Consider the following 22,760-nt stretch of genomic DNA (forward strand, 5'->3'; position numbering starts at 1 on the left):
ATCTTTGCCCCTTTGTTTTCTGTGCACTGGCCCTTTAACTTCCATGGAAACATCAAGGTTATTTTTACCTTTGCTTTGCTGCACAGGTTCCACTGGGAATTTGGGCCCCAGCTTGGTGCTATGGTGGGGGGCCAAATGGGCTATCTGGGCAGTTTTTACTTTGGATTTCCTACCGAGGTTTTTCACACACAGTGTTTGTCTGAACCCTTTCTCCCAGGTGAAAGTGTCATTCCACACGACGCTGGAGTTACTTACATATCAGAGTCTGCCAGCTGACCAGCTGCTTCCTGGAATCCGAAAGCTGGAGCTGGAGAATGGAGACAGGAAGCTGGAATTTAGTCAACATCTAGTTATTGAGTACAAGAACAGAACAACCCAGGTAAGAAGATAAGAGAAGAAAAGGCAGCTCCACATAAGGGCTCTTGCATCCATTCTGAATCTTCAGTCAATTTTCAAACCGTGATTTGCCCATGCTGAAATGCAGTTGTTCCTGGGGCGACATGTGCCAACCGTGACAGTCGCACAGTGCAGAAGGAAGCAAGGCATAGCTTTCAGCTGAAACGGCAGGGACCTCCCAGGCCAACAACCTGATTTGGACCAGCATGCTAGGGCTAATTCCCTGCTATTCCCAAGAGGGGATGCAGAATCTCTGATTATATGGCAGGAGGGCCTGGGTTTTACACCTCAAGAGATGACCTGTCCAGTTACACTATGCCCCTTACTGCCTAGCTGCAGCTGTGGTCACTTCTAGCTTGAGGAGCGTGCCAGTGGCTATTTACCAGCTCTGTTCCTTGGAAGTCTTTCAAGCCTGCTTGAGCTCATGTGTCTTGTTACCCTCAGACAGTTTAACTCTGAGCAGTACCAGACTGGACCCTATAGAGTGGTGAGGCAGTATGTATTTAGAGCAGAAACGGTTTCAGGATTATGCAGGGTTTTTTCCTCCAAAGTGTTTCTAAGCAGCACACCTAAGCTATGGACAAAAGCAGTCATCCTAGGTAGTCTACACACAAGAAGACAGTTAACAACGTGTCAGATATAGTCCTGAAGAAGTCAGAGATGCTAGAGTGAAAATGACTTTGCTACGTAGTACATTAAAACAACCTGGGAGCATTTTCCTAGGTTTGCTCTCACGGTAGAGAAACCCAGAGCTGCTCTCAGGAGAGAACATAGTCCCGTAGCTTTCTTTTTCTCCCCAGGAGACAGTCAGTATATACAGACATTTGCTCTCTCAAGAGAAACTCTACTGGGACTGATTAAACTCTAGTTGTTACCCAGGTTATTTTTCTCCTGGAGTGGCCATTTTTAGTCTGGGAGAAAAATCGTGAACACACGTTCACTCATGGTTTCTCTTGAAAGAGCAGCAACTCTCCCAGAAGAAACTGAATGATGTCTGTATGCGGCCTTTGTCTCCACACAACCCTTAGTAGCTACACAGCCCTGGGGTGCTATACCTTCCCTTACACTGAGTCCATTCAGTGGCAAGTCTGAAGATCTGTCTGTCTGAACAGATACATGCCACCTTTCCCTGTCATAATAAACCATTAGTTTAACTGAGTCTGAACTGCAGAATGAAATGTATTGTAGTCCCCTGCAAACACAACACAACACTTCTGTGGCCCCTAACGTCATCCATAACAACTGTCGTTACAGCACTACAGAAACTGTATACCCTTTGCCTGCCCAAGCCAACAGCTAAGGGGTGGAATAATGCTGGTTCTTTCCAGACTCTGTTACAAGTTTAATGCTCATTTCCTCTCTCTTGTACCCAGCAGCTGTTGCCAGTAACTGCATTCCTTACTGTTCCCGTACTGGAGCTCTCCTGTGAGACAATAGATTTTGCAACCTGCTTTGTTGGTCAGCCCAAGATAGAAAATGTCTTCTTGTTAAACCGGAGCAGGTGTAGAAGTTACTGGATTGTTCTACTGGGTATGAAGCCTTTGCCATTGACTCAGTTTTAGCTTTTTGCCTTCCAATTTAGTTAGCCATTTAACATTGCCAGTAAGTCAGGATACCCTGGCAGTCACTGTCAGCGAGCAGGCTACGTCTAGTTCTGATCTTGTGACTGCTTTTGTACCAGTGTAACTAACCCATTTATTTCAACCCTTGCTCCAAATTGACTGCGGAGAATAGAATTGCACCTACTGGATTAATTTGAAAATTTAAGACTCAGTCAAGGGGTGCAGAGCGGCAGCCACTCCCATCCACTCCAGTGGGAGCAAGTTTGAGCCGTACCATTTACAGCTGCCCCCATTCCTGCCTGATGGGATGACTATTTAGGCTGCCCAAATGCAAATGAAACATTGCATTGGACAGGACACCAGGCAACTTTCCCCTGGTGACTCAGGAGTTATAGTCTTGACTTATGTGAATGCTGCACTATACTTCTCCACTGAAGGCCTCTGCATATTCATTCTGTATTGCAGACCAACAGGAACAGCATACTGACCTGGAAGTATTTTCCATCTCCCCCTCCAGCGGAAGTCTGGAGGCCCGTGAAGCTGACTTACCCACCAAAGTACCTTTACAGATCTGCTTTACAGCAAGGTATAGTAAGGGCACAGGTATGCTGCAAGGATATTTTCAAGCCCAGGCTACTAAGGTGTTAATTTCATTTAAAGCAGTCTCAGCCCAGGCTCTGTGTTACATTCTTGTCGACAAGGAGAGCTTTGCTCTTCTTGTCCTACAACAAAGGAGGTTTCTACGGAAGTGATCAGTAATAATGACAGTCCCTGAGTTGTGTTGTCAGTGATTAAGGGCCCATGTATACACGGGCACACATTTTGGCATGCCTGTCTGTGCAGTTATTGCACTAGCAGACCGATGGGATTCAGACATCCTCAATGTGCGTGGTCACAATGCAAGTCCCCAAGTGTAGGGACGAGTGTTAAAATACTGCTGTCATGAAGCTCAAGCAGTTCTTTCAAGTTTGCACATGCTGTGGTGGACAGACTGCAAGCACTTGCTGGCTGTTCTCATAGTGTATGCTACACACGCGAGTACTGTTGCTCAACTATCCAAAAAAAGTGAAACCCTTGCTGTTTATGCTGTAATGGGTGCAGCAACACATTTATTGCATTGTCTATATAAAATACGTACTGGGAAGTGCTGCTAAACTCAACCAGAAAATCATTCCCAAGCTGACACAGAGGGATGAATACTCCCTTGTAAGCAGTCCGAATCCCAAGATGAAGGTTTATATTGGTTCCTCCTTGAACTAGCCTTACATTCCTCAGCCTTTACTAAAGGAGCATGCAGCACCTGCAGATGAGAAGGCACCAAATAGAGGTTGCAACCATTACATGCAACACTTCAAAGTGGTTCCTGCTTTTCCCAGGGAGGATTTTTTGAAGTGGAACAGCTATTTTTGTAGTGCTTCATCAGGCATGTATGTCACCACCCTAGTGCTTCAGTCACTTGGAGCTTTGGAAACCATAACTGTTAGCATAACAGGTCATGCTAACTGTAAAGCTTCACACAGCAGTGTTGCATCTGCAGCTAGAAGCAGCCCTTGTTAATGAAAATAGATGGCTGTGGGATTTTGTGTAACACCTGCATACAGCACTTCACAAAACCAACTGATTTGATGGTGATGTGCTACCTCATGTCTAAAGGTTTTATATACAGCAACAGGAATGATAAAAGATGGGATTATAGAATCTGATAATGTTTTCTCAAGTCCTTTAATGCCTGCAAGTTGTACAGTACCTGGCAGTGAAGTATGTCATGTCCCCCCACCCCATAATTGGATTCCATACAAGAAAAAATTATAGATGTTATAATTGTCTATGTATAGAATCTAATTGTCGGAGGGTTGCCTTAAATTTGTCCCCACCATCACTGCAGTGGGGCAGGTGGTAGGAGAGGCAGTCAGGGGGTAGGTGGTAGCAGGCAGGTGGTGTGAAGGCAGTGGGGGCCTTACCAACCTACTCGAGTTCTTTGAGAGTGTCAGTAAGCAGGTGGATCAGGGCAATCCAGTTGTTCGCAGTGTATTTGGACTTCCAACAAGCCTTCGACAAGGTTCCCCCATCAGAGGCTCTTAATCATGGGATTATAGCCTGTGTCCACTTGCCGATTAGAAATTGTTTTAAAGACAGAAAGCAAGGAATAAGTATAAATGGTTAGTTTTCAGGCTGGAAAGAAGTAAATAGCAGTATCCCAGGGATGCATGTCAGGACTAGTGCTGTTTAGCATATTCATAAAGGATCTGGAAAAGGGGGTAAGCAGCAAAGTGGCCAAATTTGCCAATGGCACAATTATTCATTGGTAAAGACTGTGAGGAACTACAGAAGGATCTACCACAATGGAGCAAATGGGCAACTAAGTGACAGATGAAATTCAATGTAGATAAGTGTGAAGTGATGCACCTGGGCAAAAATAACCACAACTCTACCTATATTATGATGGGCTCTATGCTAGCTGCTATCATGCAGGAGAGATCTGGGTGTCACGGACAGTTCACAGAAAGCATCAGCTCTGTGCTCAGCAGTCATCAAAAAAGCAAACAAAATGTTAGGGATTGAAAATTGTAAGCAAAATGGAAAGTAGCATTATGCCCCTTGAAATCCATAGTGCATCCACACCTTGAATACTGTGCCCTGTTCTGGTCCCCACACCTCAGAAAAAGGATACTAGAGAAGGTCTAGAGAGGGGCAACAAGAATGATCATTGTTATGGAGGAGTTTCTTAGGCAGAGGCTAGGCCTATTCAGTTTAGAAAAAGAGATGCTTGAGGGGGGATATGATAAGGGTTTACAGAATATTAAATGATGATGAAAAAGTAAATGGATGTATTGTTTACTCTCTCACAATACAAGAACGAGGGGTCACAAAATGAGACTAATAGGCAGTAAATTTAAAACTAACAAAAGGACGTTCTTTTCCACAGTGTCATTTAAATGTAGAACTCACTGCCACCAAACGTGGTAGGAGCCAACAGTTTAGACAGATGCAGAAAGGGGGACTGGACGTGGGCGTCAGTAGGTCTGCAGCATGGGCATTAGGGGTAGAGCATCCAATTCAGAACTTCCTAAACTTTAAATGCTGGAGGCTGCAAGTAAGCGAGGAAGGGGGTGGGGGGCAACAATGGACCTGGTCTTACCTGGGTCACTCTCCTTGTCAGCATCCACTCTCTGCCCCTGTGTGACACAGGAGACTGGCAAGATGGACCCTTTGGTTTGACCAGTAAACAGCAGTTGACTGTTCTTAAGTGATGCCCCAACTGTGTTTAGTTTTCCCCATACTCATCAGCAAGGTTACACTCTCCTGGGAAAACAATCTCCAGTGCAAGGAAGTTCTTAGGAAGAGGGCAAAGAAACACACCTGTGATACTTTCCTATGTAATACAAAACTATGGAGAAACTAACTGGCTTTCTAAATTATATTAACAAAAATGAGGACTCATTGCACAGAGGCATCCACGTGCCTGCAAAGGGAGGAAGTCTGAACCGAGCGAGGGAGTCTACTCCAGGGAGTTCAATGATAAAGTCAACACTGAGCAGGGTTAACAGGCAAGTTCCTAGAGTTAAAATGCAGGTGAGGGAGACGATAAAAGTCCTGGTTTAATATTCACTTTTCTTGAGTGATCTTGCATGCAAGAGCATGCATGAAGCACATCTACCCACTTGCAAACTGACAGTGGCTCTGGGCTGCCCAAAAGCAAAACTGTTTTCCCTAGTAGCCACCTCCTTTGATTCAGCACATTTAACCTCCCTCATGAAGTGACTCACTAAATTGGTTAAACTGTAGCCAGTTTAGCTGTGCGCAAAGGTGCTCCTTCCTGCTGGGGAATTTTGAGCCAAAAGAACAAGTGGGACAGTAGGGAAAAGCACAGGCCCTCAGGCCTGTTTCTAGAAAAGTGAAGGGTTTCTGAGGATTGCCACAAACCACAAGTCAAATGCAAGGATACTTGTAAACACAGCGCCATTTGCTTTAGGCCAGCATCTAGCTCCCTGCTCCCTCTGGCCTACCAGAACAGATGGGAGAGATGTTTCAGCCCGGAAGAGAGCTCAGACCTGTCCCCTGCTGTAGCTCAGCTTACCCAGTGCCACCTATAAATGGATATTTATGAGCACTGAAGCTTCTGTCTCTCAGTTAATTCCTCCAGTGTCATATTAAATACTTGTATGATTTTTTAGGTTAAAATTCCTGGCTTTTGGAAACCCCTAAAACCTTTCCTTAGTCTCTTCTTTCTCCTGACTCTACTGTCACTTAAATTTACAAGAGGTCCCTCCTTCACAAGCAGATAAATGCAACTCAGTTTCCTTCTCTTGTATTTTAGGAGTGGCATCAAATATGAAACCACAGCAACCATTGTTGGACTGCTGGGAGAGAAATCCTGCACTCTGCACATCAGAGGCAAAGGATCCTACGATGAGAAATATGAAGATCTCCGCTCAGTGTTTAAATAAGATGGTCTAGATGAGATCTCAACATAATGGGCTGAGCTCTTGGCTATTGCTGTCACTGGAAGTTTATGTACAGGATAAACCACTTCGTCTATGATTATTTTGCTTAAAATTAAACTACACGGATGCACTTTCCAAATAAAACTCCAAGGAATGTCTAAGAATTTTACTAAAACGAGCTGTCTTCCACTCCCCCCCCCCAAAATCCCCTCTCCACCCCCCATGGTACTCAGGAAAGCATATTTTTGCATCAGAACGGAACATGCCACATTTAATTTTTATTAACATATGTGCCTCAACACCTTCCCTAAAGCAGGTTGTTCCTAAAGAAACAGCGAAGGGAGCTTCTGTAACAGCAATGCCACTAGCATCATTGCAAAGTCAGAGTGCCTTGTAGTTCTTGTATAACCTGTTGCGTAGCTTAAAAACAAGTTGGTTAATTCTGCATCAGTCATGTTGCACAAGTTGGTGAATAAAAAAGAAACAGAGACCAACACTGAGTCCATTTTCCTTATCTTATATAAAAGTCAGTGGAGTCTGGTGTCAAAAATCCCTGGGGCACCTTTGTAAAATGCCACCCTAAATTAACAGACTATTAATTACCTGCAACCTAGGATTTCCCACTTAGGCTAGGAGAAGCCTTTAATTCTCTCTTAATTTTTATCTATTGGCAGCCTCACAAATTCAGACTTCAAGCTGATCTTTGAAGTGCAACAATATTTCAGTCTTGCTGCCACCCTTTTCCCCCCACAGCAGTGTATGGACAGGAAGAGGAAAAAAATATTGAAGTCTGTGCATTGCACCTGAGTTAAGACAGGTTTGTTCAAGCAGTGAGAACCCCACTGCTCTGTCAAAACACAGGCCCACAATTTTTACATCACCCAGAGCAACTGTCAAATTTTTACAGGGATGGGAAATGCAGCTTCTGCAACCCCATAAATTAGGCATCTCCTTGAAGTTACCCCATCATAATTCCTGGGTCTCCAGCACACTGCTTCCATTTTATTTGAATACTTTATCCTAATTAGCAGGAAGGTACAAATATCAAGAATTCAGCCTACTGGTGAGCATTTTTTAAACAATACAACATTATCTAAATAGCATTGATTTAAACATTTCTAAACACCCTAGACCTGGTGTTGGCAACCATCTGCTGCTGCAAGCTGCTGCTTGCTATGCAGCCCTCACTGTGGGCTGTCAATCCCCACACACACCATCAGATGTTGTGAAGACAATACACAATGAGAGAGGCAGCAGGACCCTGGAACTAGCCTCTGGTGGCAACAGATGCTGGCAATGCCTCCTCTGCTGCTTCAGCTGGAGGATGCCACCAATTCCCCTGAAGTGTCACGGCCTGGATCCCATCTCTTCTTAGGCTGGATCCTGCCTGCAGGCTGCCCTAGACAGTAAGTCTGCTTTCTTTTAACGGTTACTAGCACAGAGGGCTTTCCACCCTTGAAAGGTAGTATACGAGGGAGAGAGTTTTAGAGGGCCAGAGGCATGTGGCTGTCCTGGTACTGGAACATTGTGCGAGTTACCAATACTTGGCCATTGCTAACAGCAAACAAGGAATGTACAAGGCAGGTTTACATTTACTGTTAATTCAGGGGAAAAGCTGATTTTAAAAGCCACCCAACAAGCTACAATTAAACAAATGCAGCAAAGGATGGGACTGATCAGTCTCTAGCTTAAAATTCCTAGTTTCTAGCAGCCGCTGAAGCCTTTCCCTAACCTCTCCCTCCTCCATCCCCTCATAATTTTCATGTATAAGAGGCCCCCTCACTGTGAGGAGATAAACTCCCATCAAGTTTCTCCTATTCAGTCCAAGTTGTTGTTTCACAACAGCTAGGTAGAAAACCATGATTTTTTGGTGGAACCCAAGCCAGTCTGGCACTCATACCATCCACATGCTCAATAAAGAGGAGCAGCAGTTTGGATGCTATGGGGCCAGCTGGTGGTAAATTACTCACATTTAACCATTTTAAATACAGAATTTGCACTGGGCTCAAGCAAAACAACCCCCTCCCCGGGTTCTTCACAACTTAATCATTTCAATAAAAATAGGTATAAAAACATCTGGAAAAAGTTTCCCCATATGCACCAGCATTTTGATTTTAACTTACAAGAGCCTAGACAGTTTTCCTGTAATGAGAAGTAAAGACCCCTGTGAACTCAAGCTTGCTGAATTGCAGCCTGATCCCTTAGTTCCATGCCAGTGATTTTATACAATTAGCAATACAATTAGCAGGATGCTAGTGCCTGTATCTGTGAAATCAAAGTGAATGTCTGAGCTCACTGCCATGAGTAGAGCTTCACTTGGAAACAGCCACCAGGCCCATCTCTTTCACTCTGCAACCCCCACTCCTTGACTGTATTAGTTCCACAATTTGATAATTAGTGCCTGCAAATCAGTATTTCTATTATGTACATTCCTGATCCAGTTCTAAGTTTTTAGTGCAAATGATTCACTATCACTGGAGAAAGAGAAGAATTAGAACTGCCTTGTTTTTGTGTGCGCTGGAATTTAGTTGCCTGGGTATTCAAACACTGCAGCAGCTCCCATGCCGGTTCCAATGCACATGGACACCACACCGTATGCTCTGCAACAGAACGAGGGAGTTAAATGGTTAGAAAAATGGCTCCAGTTCTAAACCAGCCAAGAAAAGAAAAATCTCAGAGGAGATAAACTTGAGCTACCCATGGTTCTTTCAGCCAGCCACAAGGCACAAGAGCTGATACAGGAGCAGTCATTCCTTCCCACGTCCTAAGCCAGGGATGGCCAACCTGAGCCACACACAGGTACAAGCAGGGGAGGGGGCCAGGCAGCACAGGGGCAGACAGGGCAGCAGTTTGGGCAAGGACCCTAGAGCAAGAAGTAGAAAGCAGAACAGATTATGCACGGAGCAGAAGGCAGAGCTGCTGATGAGGCAGGGGAAGGGGATCAGAGCAGCGCTCAGGGAGGGAGGGAGTGTGGCTAATTTGTGGCATGCCTGCCAGAGAATGGTTGGCCCCACTGCCCTAGGAGGAAGATTCTGGAAGGCCCCAGAACCAGACTCTGCCCTGCCATTTCCAGCTTGGTAGATGGCATCACACAGATGTACCTGCTCCCCTACCAGGAAGTGGAGCACTCCAAGAACTCCACACCATCTCAACAGGGAATAGTAAGAAGGTCCAAGATGGGGCAATTCTGCCTTGGTTCAGGTTATCACAGCAAGGAAGAAGCCTCTGCTGTGGTATCAGCAGATCAGGTTAGTGCAAAATATTCTCAGCAGGCTGCCCTCCTCCCTGAAGAGGGCTAAGCTACTATCTCCTCCAGGTCAATGTTGAGACTTCTGCTACCATCCAGGCTTTGTGGAAAAACAAGCTCTATGGAAATCTGCCAAGACGCTACATTCAAGTGTCTCCGCTTCAGCTGAAGAGATCCAAATTACTTTTACCCAACTCACTGAGCAGTTTGCAGCCTGCCAGCCCCTCCTCTCCTCTGTGGTATTCAAGAGGCACAGAAAATGTCCCATTTCTTAGGAAAGGGTGTACTAAAAGCTCCGTGTTGCCACACAGCAGAGGCAAACATGCAGCTACTCTGAAGCAGGGAGGCACTTACAGGTCTTTAACCCTCACCTTTTCCCCCTGCGCTTCAATTCATTGAGTAGAGTGACAACTTGACGAGCTCCAGTGCAGCCCAGAGGGTGTCCCAGTGCAATTGCTCCTCCAAGGGGGTTCACCTTCTCAATTGGGATGCCCAGTTTCTCAACACAGTATACAGCCTAGAAAGATAAGTTGAGAATACCCCTGTGAAAGCACCAGCCTGCATATCAGCTCCTTCAGCATCTATCCCACGATGGAGAGCAAAGAGGATTGCAAAAATACTGGGAGTCCCAAGTCTTTATAGTTAGTGGAATACAAGCCAGTCAACCAAACAAATGCCTCCTGCAGGCCTGTTGGCTTCAGGAGGTTTGGACCAAGGATGAATTTAGCCCCAAACACCCACTTTAAAGGAAAACAGGGCATTCCGATTCACCTCTTCAAATAAGCATTAACCCTCCCGCCAAAAAAAAAAAAAAAAAACCCCACCACTGGGTTAGTAACTGCACCTGTACAATTTGTGTATCCAGTTACGTAGTAGGCCTGTCCTTAGCAACACCCATAAATCATCATGGAAGGCAGGGGAACTAGACTGCCCATGCAGAGCCAGCTGAGAACTATGCCAGGCTGATATACTGTAAATAGGCAATCAGTTGCAACTACAGAGACTGTAATAGCAAGTAAATCTGCCTGGTTTCTAGAGCAGGTCCCGTCTTCACCTCTCAAAAAGGGAAGCATCTGGGCAGATTTTCATCCTGCATCCTCATTATGAAACATAGCAGGAAGATGACAAGTTTACACAGACACCCTACTAATGCTAGCGATACTCAGTGTGCCTTACAGAACTGAGCAAACCACCACACAGCAACATAACAAAACCCACAAAGAATGGATTGAGCTCTGCTGTTCACTGGACAGATTGCTTTGAGTTTCCTTATCTGTTGTATGTCATGTCATGCTAATGGAGTTCCTGTGCTGTCTTTCCCATTGAATAGAAAGATGTGTAGTTAGCCAGGTGAAAGTTTGTGCTATATCCATCTATCTATCCACTTTGGTTACTCTTTATCTAGAAGGTGCAAATCTGCCCTGCTTTCTATTGAATAGGGAAGTCGTGGTCATAGAAGATAATGGTTTGTATGCATTATCAAAATTTAACTGAGCCTCTCCTACTTGAGGCAAATGGAAATCCATTACATGCAGAGATATATCCAGCATGAATTGTGCTCAGTCACCAAGCCACACAAGTTAAACAGAACATACTCACCTGACTAGCAAAGGCTTCATTAATTTCATATATGTCAATATCATTGACAGTCAAACCTGTATATTAGACAGATCAGAAAAAGGGATTATTATTATTCCCATAATTAAATGCTGCCTGAAATATGATCACTCATAAACAGGGCTCTAAATGAAATATCCTGCTAGTCCCTCCACGGAAAGGAGGAGACACCTGGGTAACTGCAGCATAATTTGCAATCAGAGATCACAAAACTTCAAATTCAGTGGCAGGTTGCATAATGAAGCATTGCTACCAGTCTTCTAGATGAGCTAAACAAGACTCCCTTTACCCTGCCTCTGCAGATGTTAAAGATCTCAGGGAATTTTCAGAGATCAAAAGAACTGTTGCTGAACACACAACTACAGTGACGCTAAACAGTTTAGACATTTGTGGCACTGTCACAACCATGAAGTTCTGTAACCAGGGCCACAGGGTTGTTACTGTTATCCCAGTCCACAGGCAAACATGTATTTTCATGTTTGAAAATACACATGTATGTTCCCAGTTACAGCATACACAGTTACCATGCTGAACTGGCCTAGTGTGGAGAAGTTAAAATGCTGGTCTACCAGTGTGTAATCCCAGGCAGGAACATCTCACTGCCATTCATGAGAACACAATATTAGCAAATCAAGTACAAGTCACTGGCCCCTCTACACTGTACATGTACTGTGCCAGCAGTGGTGTGCTCAGGCAGACCATACCACTTTAAGCACACTTCCTGTCCAGCTGAAAACATCATAACTTCATTTGCATGTACTAATTAGCACTGCTGAAAAGCCAGTAATCCCTCCCATGGTGGGGCACCTCTTTTGGAGGAGGTGCCTGGGGAAGGGCACAGCGTCCTCCGGGGCAAGTCCATCCACAGATGTTTCCTTACTAGCCCTTTGTTGGAACTACGTAGGGATTCAGTGCAAGCTTTTGGGAAGACCAATGCAATACGAGTGAACTGGGCATTAAAATAATGCTAGGCAAGGCTTCTTTGAAGGCTCCAAATGCCCTGCGAGTACTCCTACTGCTGACTGCACTCCATGAGCTCTGCATCTGAAGGAATAAACTTTATTTCTACAACCACAAGACCTAGACCCCCACTATACTGCACTGCACAAAACAGAACAAATCCCACGGCTCCTTACCAGCCTTCTCCAAAGCTACTGGGATGGCATAGGCAGGCCCTATGCCCATGACCTCCGGCGGCACTCCAACCACTGCAAAGGATTTCAGCACCCCTAGAACTGGAAGGCCTAACTCTGCTGCTTTGGAGCGTTTCGCCAGTAGAATTGCAGCAGCTCCATCACTGATCTGGCTGGAGTTACCTGTTAGGAGAGTCACCAATATCATCACTTCAGCCTGGGCAAACCTGGTTACCAGCACCGCAAGTGGGCTGGGACAGCAGCTCACATTACCCACCACCAGGTCTTTAATTAGAAAACTCTCAATATACTGAGAGGCTTTACCTGCTGTTGTGGTACCATTCTTCTTGAAGGCAGGCTTCAGTTTGGCCAAGGCTTCCAGCGTGGTGCTAGGCCTGATCCCTTCATCTTGGTGCACAGTGATTGTTTTCTCATTGCCCTTGTCATCCGTAACAGTAGTCCTTACTGGCACAATCTCAGCTTTAAACAGTCCCATCTGCTGAGCTCTGGCCGCTCTATTGAAATAAAAGTTATGGAGGGTTGAAATAGTCTAAGATGACCAAGGCCAGTTCACAGCATGGCTTGTAAAGAGACTGGTTTGCAGATCCCTTGCCCACACTGTCAAACATCCTGTAAACAGGCACAGCAATGTGCAAACGGTGGAATGGGCCCTGTAACAGACCTGCTGCTATAAGTCAAAATGCTTTTGTCTTTGGAAGACACAAGTTCATTATGTCCCTGACTTCACTGGGACTTGAATGCCTGCATTTGTGGCACTGTCACAACCATGAAGTTCTGTGGCCAAGGTCACAGGTCTGTTACTGTTATCCAAACAGGAGGAATAAGTGAACCATAGGTCCTGAGTGTGGGACTCTCCCTCTTAATTTAAGTAGAGGCCAAATAGGCCAAGTTACACAAAGGTAGTTTTTCCTTGCTAGTTAATAAAGGAGGGGTCAAGTTCCTCCCTCTCTCTTTGCAGTGTGAAGACAAAGGTCAGCCTGTCTTTGTTGGGAACAATTGACACAAATTGGCACAATGCACTAGCACTCAAATGTCAGCTTTTATCCAGAAACGATTCCAGGAACATTACATAGTTTCATAAGGCATCTCCACAGGAATCACTTCACCTAGCACCAAACCCCAGTCAGAGAGGGGTCTGGGAGCTATATCCCAACAGAGAAACATTAGCAGCTTGGGACACACAACAAATACCATCTTCAGCAGAAATCACCAGGTGAATTGAGGGAGGCAGAACGTAATCAGCCATTTTGAGTCTGACCACAGTACTAGCCCTGGGGTCTCCCACACCTACAAAGGATTTAGGACCCTTAATGTTTTTCTAACTCAAGAGTTGGCATCCCTGGCAGCATGGTAGCCCTGTTACACTGGTTTGGAGGAATGGGACAATCTACTAATATGCGACTATTAAAAGTTGTCCATATATAACCACATTGCTTTAAGCTTTTGTTAGGAAAGTGAAATGAAATGAAAGTGTTGAATAGTTCAGGTAAAGGAAAGATGAGAACAAAATGCTGAAGGGTGAATCTGCAGATCCCCATGACTAAGGTCAGAGAACTGCCCTCTTCCTTGGGTGAGAGGTGAGGCTTGCGTACACACAGCCTTATGAGTTATCAGCGCAAGGCCAGCAAGAAAGGCTGGCATGCCGAGTTCTCTCGGAGAAGGGCCAGAATCTAAAAGTTAACTAGTGGGTACAGTAGCTTCCTGTATTAGATAAGCAACTGGACCAGGACCACACCTGACCAGACTATTTCTGAAACTGAATTTAACTCTTTAGCCCAAATGGCTCTGGTAAATCCAGAGTTAGCAGCAGATTGCCCACTAGTATGACACTACTGAGATTCCAGGTGACAATAAGCACCAATTTATTCTATGGAACAGACAAGTTTGGGAGAGTGCTAGGTTCATTTGGCACAAGATATCACAACAATGGCCAGGAACAGCACTGTACTTTACAGCCACCCCTATATGTTCCCTCCAGGAAAGTCTGCCTCACCATCCTGGACGGAAGTGGAAGGCTGTCTAGGTAAAGCAAGCCCAAACATTCAAAAAGGCTATGCAAAGAGTGACATATCTGGGTAATGATAAATACAGAAAGCCTCACTCATAAATACAGATGGCATAAAACATGCTGGGGTAAGATTTCCAGTTGTGTACATGGGGGTCAGACATACGATCCGATTACCTTCAGAACACACAAGCTCCTCGTTACTCTGTGCTCAGAACCTTTTACACCTCCCTCTCTACACATTGCTGGCATTTGAAAAGGCACTTTTTAACTTATTTTATGTATTACATTTATATGCCACCCTCCCCAGAAAAGGCTCAGGGCAGCCTTGCAGCTTACAAGGAAGCTTTCAACATGAAACAATACTGCTTCTGGGATGAAGGAATTTCCTCTTAAGCGGGTAATTTAATATGCTTAATTAAAACTAAACTTTATTCCCTTAGCACAAAAGAAAAGCACTGTATTTACTTTTGTTGGGAAGCCAAGGCAAAGGCATCTTGCTTCTCTCGGGAGATTCCAAACTGTTCTGCCACATTTTCCGAGGTTATTCTGTAGGAAAACAATACTGCCATCACCAAGAGTGCTTCAAAGAGATGGGAACTGATCTTCATGCTAACACAATAAAGACCGAGTTTCTCCTCTGCCTCTCAAGCCAGCTGCCACCATAACAAGCACACAAACTCGAGGCATGGTTCTAGTTATCAGCTGCTCGCAGCAGTCTGCTTGAGGCGATTACCGTGTTTACCTAAATCCAAAATGAGGTGTCCTCTTCTCACCCCACCATCAGCATGGGGAAAAAATGCTGGTCTTGGACTTGGGGCTGAAGTCAGAGCTGAGCTGCCTCTTGCCCTGGGCCAGGATGGCTTGTTTGGTGTGGGAGGGAACTTGTAGCTGGGGAAGCATGGGGGAGAACACTGGGTTGGGATGGAGTAGAAGGGGAAACCTGGGGGGAGACCCATGTGTGCAGCTCAGAGGGCACAGGGGAGACCACACAGCCTGCCTCCTCCCCGATTATCTTCTGCTTCAGCTCCAGTCTCTCCAGCCCCAGCGCAGCCCAGCCTGAGGCTGCTGCTGACTGTCCTAGAGCTGCAAGAGAAGGTAAGTGGCATGGGACAGGTGTGGTAAGGGAGACACTGGGGGCAGACAGCAGGGGCTAGGCAGACACAAAAGGGCAAGGGGCAGGCAAGGGTCTGGCCCTTCACCCCTCACTATTGCTTTCCCCACTACAGCAATGGAAGAGACAAATTTAAGACAACCTTCCACTAAACCTTTTTGTCTGGCAGGCCAGACTGGCAGCACCTGGTCCATCCATGGGCTGGTATTCCCAATCTGGTGCCCAGGCAGGCAAAACAGGTACCATTTAGCTGTATGGAAGGGGGCATGGACAGGCCAGCCTCCACACTGCCCCACAGGGGAAAGGAACTTGATTTAGTCCTGCAAGGAGGGAACGGGATGCAGCCTGGCCCTGTTTGGGGGGAGGCCCAACTGGGCCCTGCAGGAGGCGGGTCTTTTTTTTTTTTTTTCCCCTCCCTTTTTTTGTGGGTGTGGGGGGGAAGCTTGTCCAAGCCCTGCAGGAGGAAGCAGGGTGGCCAAACCCAACCTGGCCCTGTGGGAAAAGAAGGGGGCATGGCCTGATCCAGCCCAGCCCCAACCAGCTGCACAGGCCTTGGGAACTTGGCAGGGTCAGGGAGTGCGGTCGTATTAATGGTCACCACTCCCCCGCAGCCAAATTTCCATACCTCATGAGGAGCCTTGCAGGCTAGATGCGATTAAAACATAGTGATAAAAACAAAGTGATAGCTCCACAGCCTGCATTTGCCCTGCAGGTTGGAGGTTGAGTACCCCTGAACTAAACAAATTTTGTACATGGAAAATTAACACACATTTATAACCTATATAGAACCTAATTATTGGGAGGGGGTCATCTTAAATTCAAAGTCATCTTGAATTTGGGTAAATATGATGCCTTCAGTTTTTAAACAACACACTGACCTTACAGAGGCAGGGTTAAAAAAAATAGCTTTAATTCTAGGAGGAGTGAAGAAGATACTCACCCCATAGGAATAAGGCAAGCTCTGGTTTTACTGTTGTCTGCCACACGAGAAGTAATATCACCAGGTTCATTCATACCCCTAAGAGACATTGTTTCCATTCTAGACAGGAAGAAAAATGTTTGAATCTAGGTGTCATTCACCTTTGACTTAGTTTCACAAAAGCTTCTTAATTATATTAAGAGAAAAGCTCAAATTTCTAACCAAATTGTACCATAAGGAAGAAACACAATTGGTTATTGTACAACTTACACTCAGCCTGTTTTTAAAACAAACAATCCAAGCAGAAACAAAAAAAATGAAGCCAGATCACTACAGATTAAACAGTCCTATTTTTCCTAGGGTGGGATATCAGGTTTCGGCAGTTCAATCCTCATGTTTTTATGATGTGGGTAGAAGTTACTGACTATTCTGGGAGTCCTTTTCTCCTGTAAACAGTGTGGAAACAAAGGTTCCTGGACAGGAGTTTCCACCAACAGAATATTACCAAGAGCAATGAACATGCATGTGTTGCAGCTTATTTGAATTTCCTGTGTTTGCTGGCAGAAGGGGAAGGAATTGTGTGTTTTTTGGGACAGCCCCTGTAGGAGAGGGGGTATGAGACTGGGAGGGACACTGGGAAGGGGAGTGGAACTGGGTGGGAAGAGGCGTTTTGTTTTGTTTTAATACCTACATGAAAATTGGAGTTGGGAACAGATGGAATTGGCTAGAGGGTCTGCTCTTATGGGTGATGGGCAGGGAAGCAGCAGCCATGTTGGGGAATGAGGAACAGGAAGGAGGAGTTTCAAGTTTTGGAGTATTCTTTGGAGAGAGTCTACTGTTGTTTCTCATCTGTGGGTTGTTTGTCATTTATTGTAAACTGCCCTGGCCTTTTCTTGATAAGGGGCGATATAAATTCAAATAACAACAACAATAGTAACAATAACAATAGGGCTAGAAGTCTGACAAGCCAAGAGTTAAGCAAGCCACTACAGAAAGCATTCAAGCAAGTAACACCAGGTGTCTGGTGTTGCACAACCTGAGCAAGGAAGTCAGGGTTCGCAGATGATGCAACATTTAGGCTGGAAGCAAATTAACAGCTTCAAAACTGTGGATAAAAAGGTACTGCATAAGCAGACGAGATGACACCAAATTATGTAAAAGCCAAATCAGAAACTCCAAACCAAGAGATTTCTCACTGATCACCATATTGATTTCAAAGAGCAACCCAGGCCAGGCTTGAAATTTGGGGGAAATAAAAATAAAAAAATCCAACAACAAAACCAAAACAAAAAACACTTTGATCTTGCAAGTTTGCTCCTGCATAATTCAGATTTTCTGAAATGCATTAATCTCCTGGTTCACGTCATCATTGCTACTTATACAGAAAGCAATGCATTTTATACTACAATATATTCAATTGCAAATCCTATTAATAATCATCTGCAGTAACCGGTGAAGCTCCATGAATTAAGTCAGTTGTGTTTATCTTTCCAGAAAGAAATACCTTCTTCACTTCTATAAGACACACCGATTAGTATGGATGTGATGATCATCTCAGCACCTGACAGAACTGGAATTTGAGACCAACACCAGCTGATGAAATGGCTTGTAGACAGCCATTTGCAAATGGCACTCTTGCTATTAGATATCCATACACAAAAAACAGGCTCTACAGGTGGGATATCAGAGGCCTACTATATTGTTTAAAAAGGGTCTGTAATGATGGGATGCCTAACTATGACCATTCCCCACTACTTCATTAAACTCCAGGAGAAAAAAAAAAAATCACTCTGGCCTACAATTTCTAGAGAACATTGGGGATATGGAGACACTTCAAAAGACCATGATTTTCAGAGGATGTGTATTCAGTGCTTCTGAAAAATTCAGACCTTTTCAGAGCATATGCTTTAGGCACCCAAAGGTGTCTTCTCATTTGGATTCAGGTTTCAAATTTCACATGCTCAGTTTACAAATCAGCAAAGTGAAGACAGCATTCCCTTGATTTGGATGCTGAAGTGTATCAGTAAAGGTCTTTACGATCCACACATCAAAGATGATAGAGCAGCAAAATACTACGAAAGGCTAAAGAAATAAATAACTGCATAGAAACACTCTTACCCACATGCCAAGCCAATGTCATAGGACCCATTTCTGATGCCGCCTGCAACAAAGATACTTTATCAATATTTTACCAACGCCTAGAATAATCATTGGTTCAATGATGTCTAGTTGGAGGACCATGTAAATCTGCCCTGGTGTAAGCCAAACCATTTTTTTTTTTAAATGATTTTCAGATGAGACAGTTTCAGCCCTTCCATCTCACTATAATTTTTACAGAAATGAAGTGACAGGATTTTCACAAAAGGCTTTTAGGTTTGAAGGCTACAAGCAGTCTGGCACAGGCAAGTATTGAAAACTTGTAAAAGACAGAATTAGGGATGAGATTATAGAACTGTGAGAGGCTGACTTCAACAGGGAAGATCAATACCTTGCATGCTTACCAGCTATATTGATCACAGCTTGGAGCCCAGAGGAACACTGTCTGTTGACACACGATACAGGTACAGTCTCTGGGATGCCACTAAAGCAAAACAAAGACAGAGTCAGTCGAAGACCTCATACACCCAACAATCCAACTGAAGAGAAACCTCATTCCTTATAATTTGCTCTTGAACAAAATGTGCTAAAGACAAACCCATCTATGGCAGGGTCTGCTTTGCTGCATTTTGCCCTAGGCTAACAGAAGTGAAAACTGTCTCCAGACCAGATTGGCGACTAGAATCAATCTGCCAGAGCCGACTTCGTTAAAGGTAGAAATCAGTCTCCTTAGAACAGATGTTCTTTGCAAGAGTGTCAGGCAGCCCCATTTCATTTGTCAAGATTTTGGGTTAGACGAGGTCACATGCCACACTGAGGGGGCAAAATGGCATTGTAAAAATTCAGAAGTACATGACAGTCACTGATGGTTTGCAACCCATGTGGTTGCCTTCACTGGCTCATGAGTAGCTGACAGAAGACAAAAATCAGTCAAGGGGACATAACTTGACAATAAAACCTGAACAAAAAACTCCTGAATGATAAAATTCCATTAAAAAGAAGCTCAATTTAACAACTCTCCCCCTCCCCACCCAACATCAGGTATTTCTGCCCGTCATATCCAGGAAACACTTAAATCATAATAGAAGAAAAAGAAGAGGCAGGTTCAAGCTTTTAAACAATGTTCTCTGTAGTTCCAGACCCAAAGGGCAGATAACACTGTAGTTTCATAATGGTTAGGGTTGGAAGGGACCTAAAAAGATCAATCAGGTCCAACCCCCTGCTCCAGGCAGGAATGAGTGCTGGGGTCATAACACCCCAGCCAAGTATCTGTCCAGCCTCTTCTTGAAGACCCCCAAGGTAGGAGAGAGCACCACCACCCTTGGGAGTCCATTCTAAAGCCTGGCAGCCCTAACCATGAACTAACGTCTCCTTATGTGCAGCCTGAACCTTCTCGCTAACAATTTGTGACCGTTCTTCCTAGTGACCCCAGGTGGTGCCCGGGGGAATAGAGCCTCCCCCAATTCCTGCTGGTCCCCCCAATGAGTTTGTAAATGGCCACCAGATCCCCTCTCAGCCTTCTCTTGTGAAGGCTGAATAGAGTCAGGTCCTTTACCCTCTCTTTGTAGGGCCTGCCCTGCTACCCCTTGACCATGCAAGTGGCCCTCCTCTGGACCCTCTCAATGCTAGCCACAACCCCCTTCAAGTGCAGCGCCCAGAACTGGACGCAGTACTCCAACTGTGGCCTGACCAATGCCACAAAGAGGGGGAGGATCACCTCCCAGGACCTGCTTGTCATGCATCTGTAGATGCATGACAAGGTGCAGTTAGCCTTACTGACCACATCCTCACATTGGTGGCTCATGTTCATCCTGGAGTCAACAATGACTCCAAGATCCCTTTCTGCCACCGTGTTGATAAGAAGGGAGTTCCCCAGCCTATAGGTGTGTTGCTGGTTCCTTCTCCCTACATGCACCACCTTGCACTTGTCTGCATTGAACTCCATCCTATTCTCATCTGCCCACCTCTGTAACCCGTCTAGATCTAGCTGGCTTCTGTGCCTCCCCTCCAGCGTGTCCACCTCGCCCCACAACTTGGTGTCATCACCAAATCTGGACAGCGTCCTTTCCACGTTCACATCCAGATCTCTGATAAAGATGTTGAACAGTACAGGCCCCAGGACCGAGTCCTGGGGGACTCCACTGCCCACATCCCTCCAGGTGGAAAACAACCCATCCACCACCAACCTCTCCAGTATTCAGGGACACGGACTGCCAATGACTTGCTGTACCTGTTGTTTGTGCTGCACTGCAAGTCTCTGGAGACTGAAGTCATATGTTTTGTGACTGAACAGACCCAGCACAAAGGGCAGCAGTGAAACTGTCTTATTAAAAAGGATCTCAGCTCTGACTTACAGGGAAATGTGCCAGGAGTAAATGTTCAGGACTTCAGTCCTTCTGCTAGCATGGTTGTATTAGAGCACCAGGCACTGCACTAAGCAGAGAGCTGCCGATCACATACAACTTAGTGAGAGCAACCAGACTTACAGACACAGCCAGGCATGGGAACGATGTGAAGACCCCCTAAGTCCCCAAGCCACCTCTTTCCCTTCCTTCTCTCCTAGCTTTCTCTAGCTTAAAAGAAGATGCACAATAATGTAATACAATACATTTATAATGCATTACATAATTATTTCACATACAGGTACCCCTCGCTTAATGACGTAGTGATGTTCCTGGAAAATGCAACTTTAAACAAAAAGATGTTAAGCGAAGCCAATCACGTCACAGTAGTTAGCTAATAGCAGGTGATGGCCAAACAATATTATATCCGAACATTGCGCGACTTTAAACGGAGTATGTTCTCCAATAAATCAGCAACATAATAACGACACAACGTTAACCAGGACAAAGTTAAGCGAGGAGTACCCGTAACTGTAATAACATACACACGAGCAAGGAGGCTGGAACTTTATGAAAGCTTATTCTTCTCCGAACCAGCTAGTCTCTAAGGTACAACCCTGCCCTGCCTGCTGCTGAAGGCACAAGAAGAAAATCTGATAATCACTACTGAAGAGAACAAATTACACCTAAGGATGTATTGTCCCCCTTCCTAAAACGGAGAGAAAAGCAGCAAAACAAGGGAGGTGAACAGACCCAATGGCCTTGGCATCACAAGTAAAAAATTCACTTCTAAACAAAGAGCAGCTAGGGCTGCATCCCGACCCTTGACCCCGTCCCCCGGGCACCCAAAATGCAGCCGGGACACAGCTCACCTCAGAAACTGGGCAATCCTTGCAACGCTGGCCCCCGCGCCCGGCTGCAACACGTTGCCTGCACATAAACACACGACGGCAACCCATTAGTCGAGTCCCCTCAGCCCCCGGAAATTAACTCTCCCCGAACCATCGCGGGGCTGGCTGGACTCACCCACACAGATGTCCCCCAGCTTCTCGGGGCTCAGGCGCACGTCGCGCAGCACGGCCGTCATCACGGCGCAGAGCAGTTCGTCCGGGGTCGTGTGCTGGGAGGGGGGCATGGGCCGAAGGCGCTGGTGAGAGCGGCCTGCCTCGGGAGGCACAGGGAAAGGAGGGCACCCCTCCCCTCAACCACCTCAGCATCCCGCCGCCTCAGCACCCCCCCTGGGCCGCACTACCTGAAAGCCGCCACGGCGGGCGCGGGCGATGGGCGTGCGCCGCCCGTGTACCACCACCACATCCTCGGCCCTTGGATCGCGGCTGGAGCAGGGGGCGGCTGCCGGGGCCGCGGCCCAGGAGCCGCCGCCGGACAAGTGGCCCAAAACCACCTGCACCCGCCGCATCCCACGCTCGCCGGCCGCCATCACCATAGAGCTCCGCCCGTCCGGCTAGAGCGGCCCCGCCGGGCACTATAAAGCGCCGCCCGCCCGGCTAGAGCGGCCCCGCCCGCTCGTTTGCATAAAGATGGCGCCGCAAGGGAGCGCGGGGCTGCTGGGAGGCGGCGGGCCCACCATGCACCGCGCCGCCCCGCGCTGTGCATGCCGGGGCTTGTAGTTCCGTCTTTCCCCTCCAGGACACGGGCGGTTGCCGCCCCCCCCCGCTCGCCTCGCAGGTGCAGCCGGGGGTGTTAGGAAAAGCTCTCCCACTAGGCGGGCGGGGAAGCACTGGGTCAGGCTGCACAGCGAGGGGATGCATTCTCCATCCCTGGGAGGTTTTCAAGACATGGGTAGACAAAGCGGTGGCTGCGATGCTCCAGTTGGGGCTGGTCCTGCTTTGAGTGGGGGGTTG

General features: G+C 46.2%; 2 protein-coding genes across 2 annotated transcripts in view; one reads left to right on the forward strand and one right to left on the reverse strand.

Moving 5' to 3' along the window:
• DLEC1 (deleted in lung and esophageal cancer 1) overlaps positions 1–6,897 on the forward strand; it is a 69,306-nt gene extending 62,409 nt beyond the window's left edge. The window contains exons 36-39 of the mRNA XM_019507934.1: positions 218–379; positions 1,770–1,926; positions 2,424–2,544; positions 6,277–6,897. Coding sequence (XP_019363479.1) covers positions 218–379; positions 1,770–1,926; positions 2,424–2,544; positions 6,277–6,406 — 570 coding nt within the window. The 3' untranslated portion in view covers positions 6,407–6,897. The remainder of the gene's footprint in view (positions 1–217; positions 380–1,769; positions 1,927–2,423; positions 2,545–6,276) is intronic.
• A 2-nt stretch (positions 6,898–6,899) lies between these two features.
• On the reverse strand, positions 6,900–22,330 carry ACAA1 (acetyl-CoA acyltransferase 1). The gene is made up of 12 exons (XM_019508086.1): positions 22,151–22,330; positions 21,925–22,018; positions 21,771–21,828; positions 18,961–19,040; positions 18,578–18,620; positions 16,481–16,579; positions 14,895–14,975; positions 12,725–12,915; positions 12,404–12,583; positions 11,250–11,305; positions 10,022–10,167; positions 6,900–9,003 (listed from the first exon to the last, which is right to left on the reverse strand). Exons 1-12 carry the CDS (start codon positions 22,313–22,315, stop codon positions 8,928–8,930), a joined length of 1,269 nt encoding a protein of 422 aa, XP_019363631.1. The 5' UTR covers positions 22,316–22,330; the 3' UTR covers positions 6,900–8,927.
• Positions 22,331–22,760: the final 430 nt, after the last annotated feature.

Source organism: Gavialis gangeticus, unplaced genomic scaffold (assembly GCF_001723915.1).
Source record: "Gavialis gangeticus isolate Ggan-Ray unplaced genomic scaffold, GavGan_comp1, whole genome shotgun sequence".
In the NCBI taxonomy this organism is placed as follows: Eukaryota; Metazoa; Chordata; order Crocodylia; family Gavialidae; genus Gavialis; species Gavialis gangeticus.

Bases quoted from the DNA above. Each gene is read 5' to 3' on its own strand.
- ACAA1 (XM_019508086.1), bottom strand. From the start codon at position 22,315: ATGCGGCGGGTGCAGGTGGTTTTGGGCCACTTGTCCGGCGGCGGCTCC. The intron at 19,041-21,770 runs GTGAGCTGTGTC...GTTTTGCTTTAG, and splicing joins AGGATTGCCCAGTTTCTGAG to TGGCATCCCAGAGACTGTAC. The intron at 18,621-18,960 runs GTAAGCATGCAA...TCTTTGTTGCAG, and splicing joins AGCTGTGATCAATATAGCTG to GCGGCATCAGAAATGGGTCC.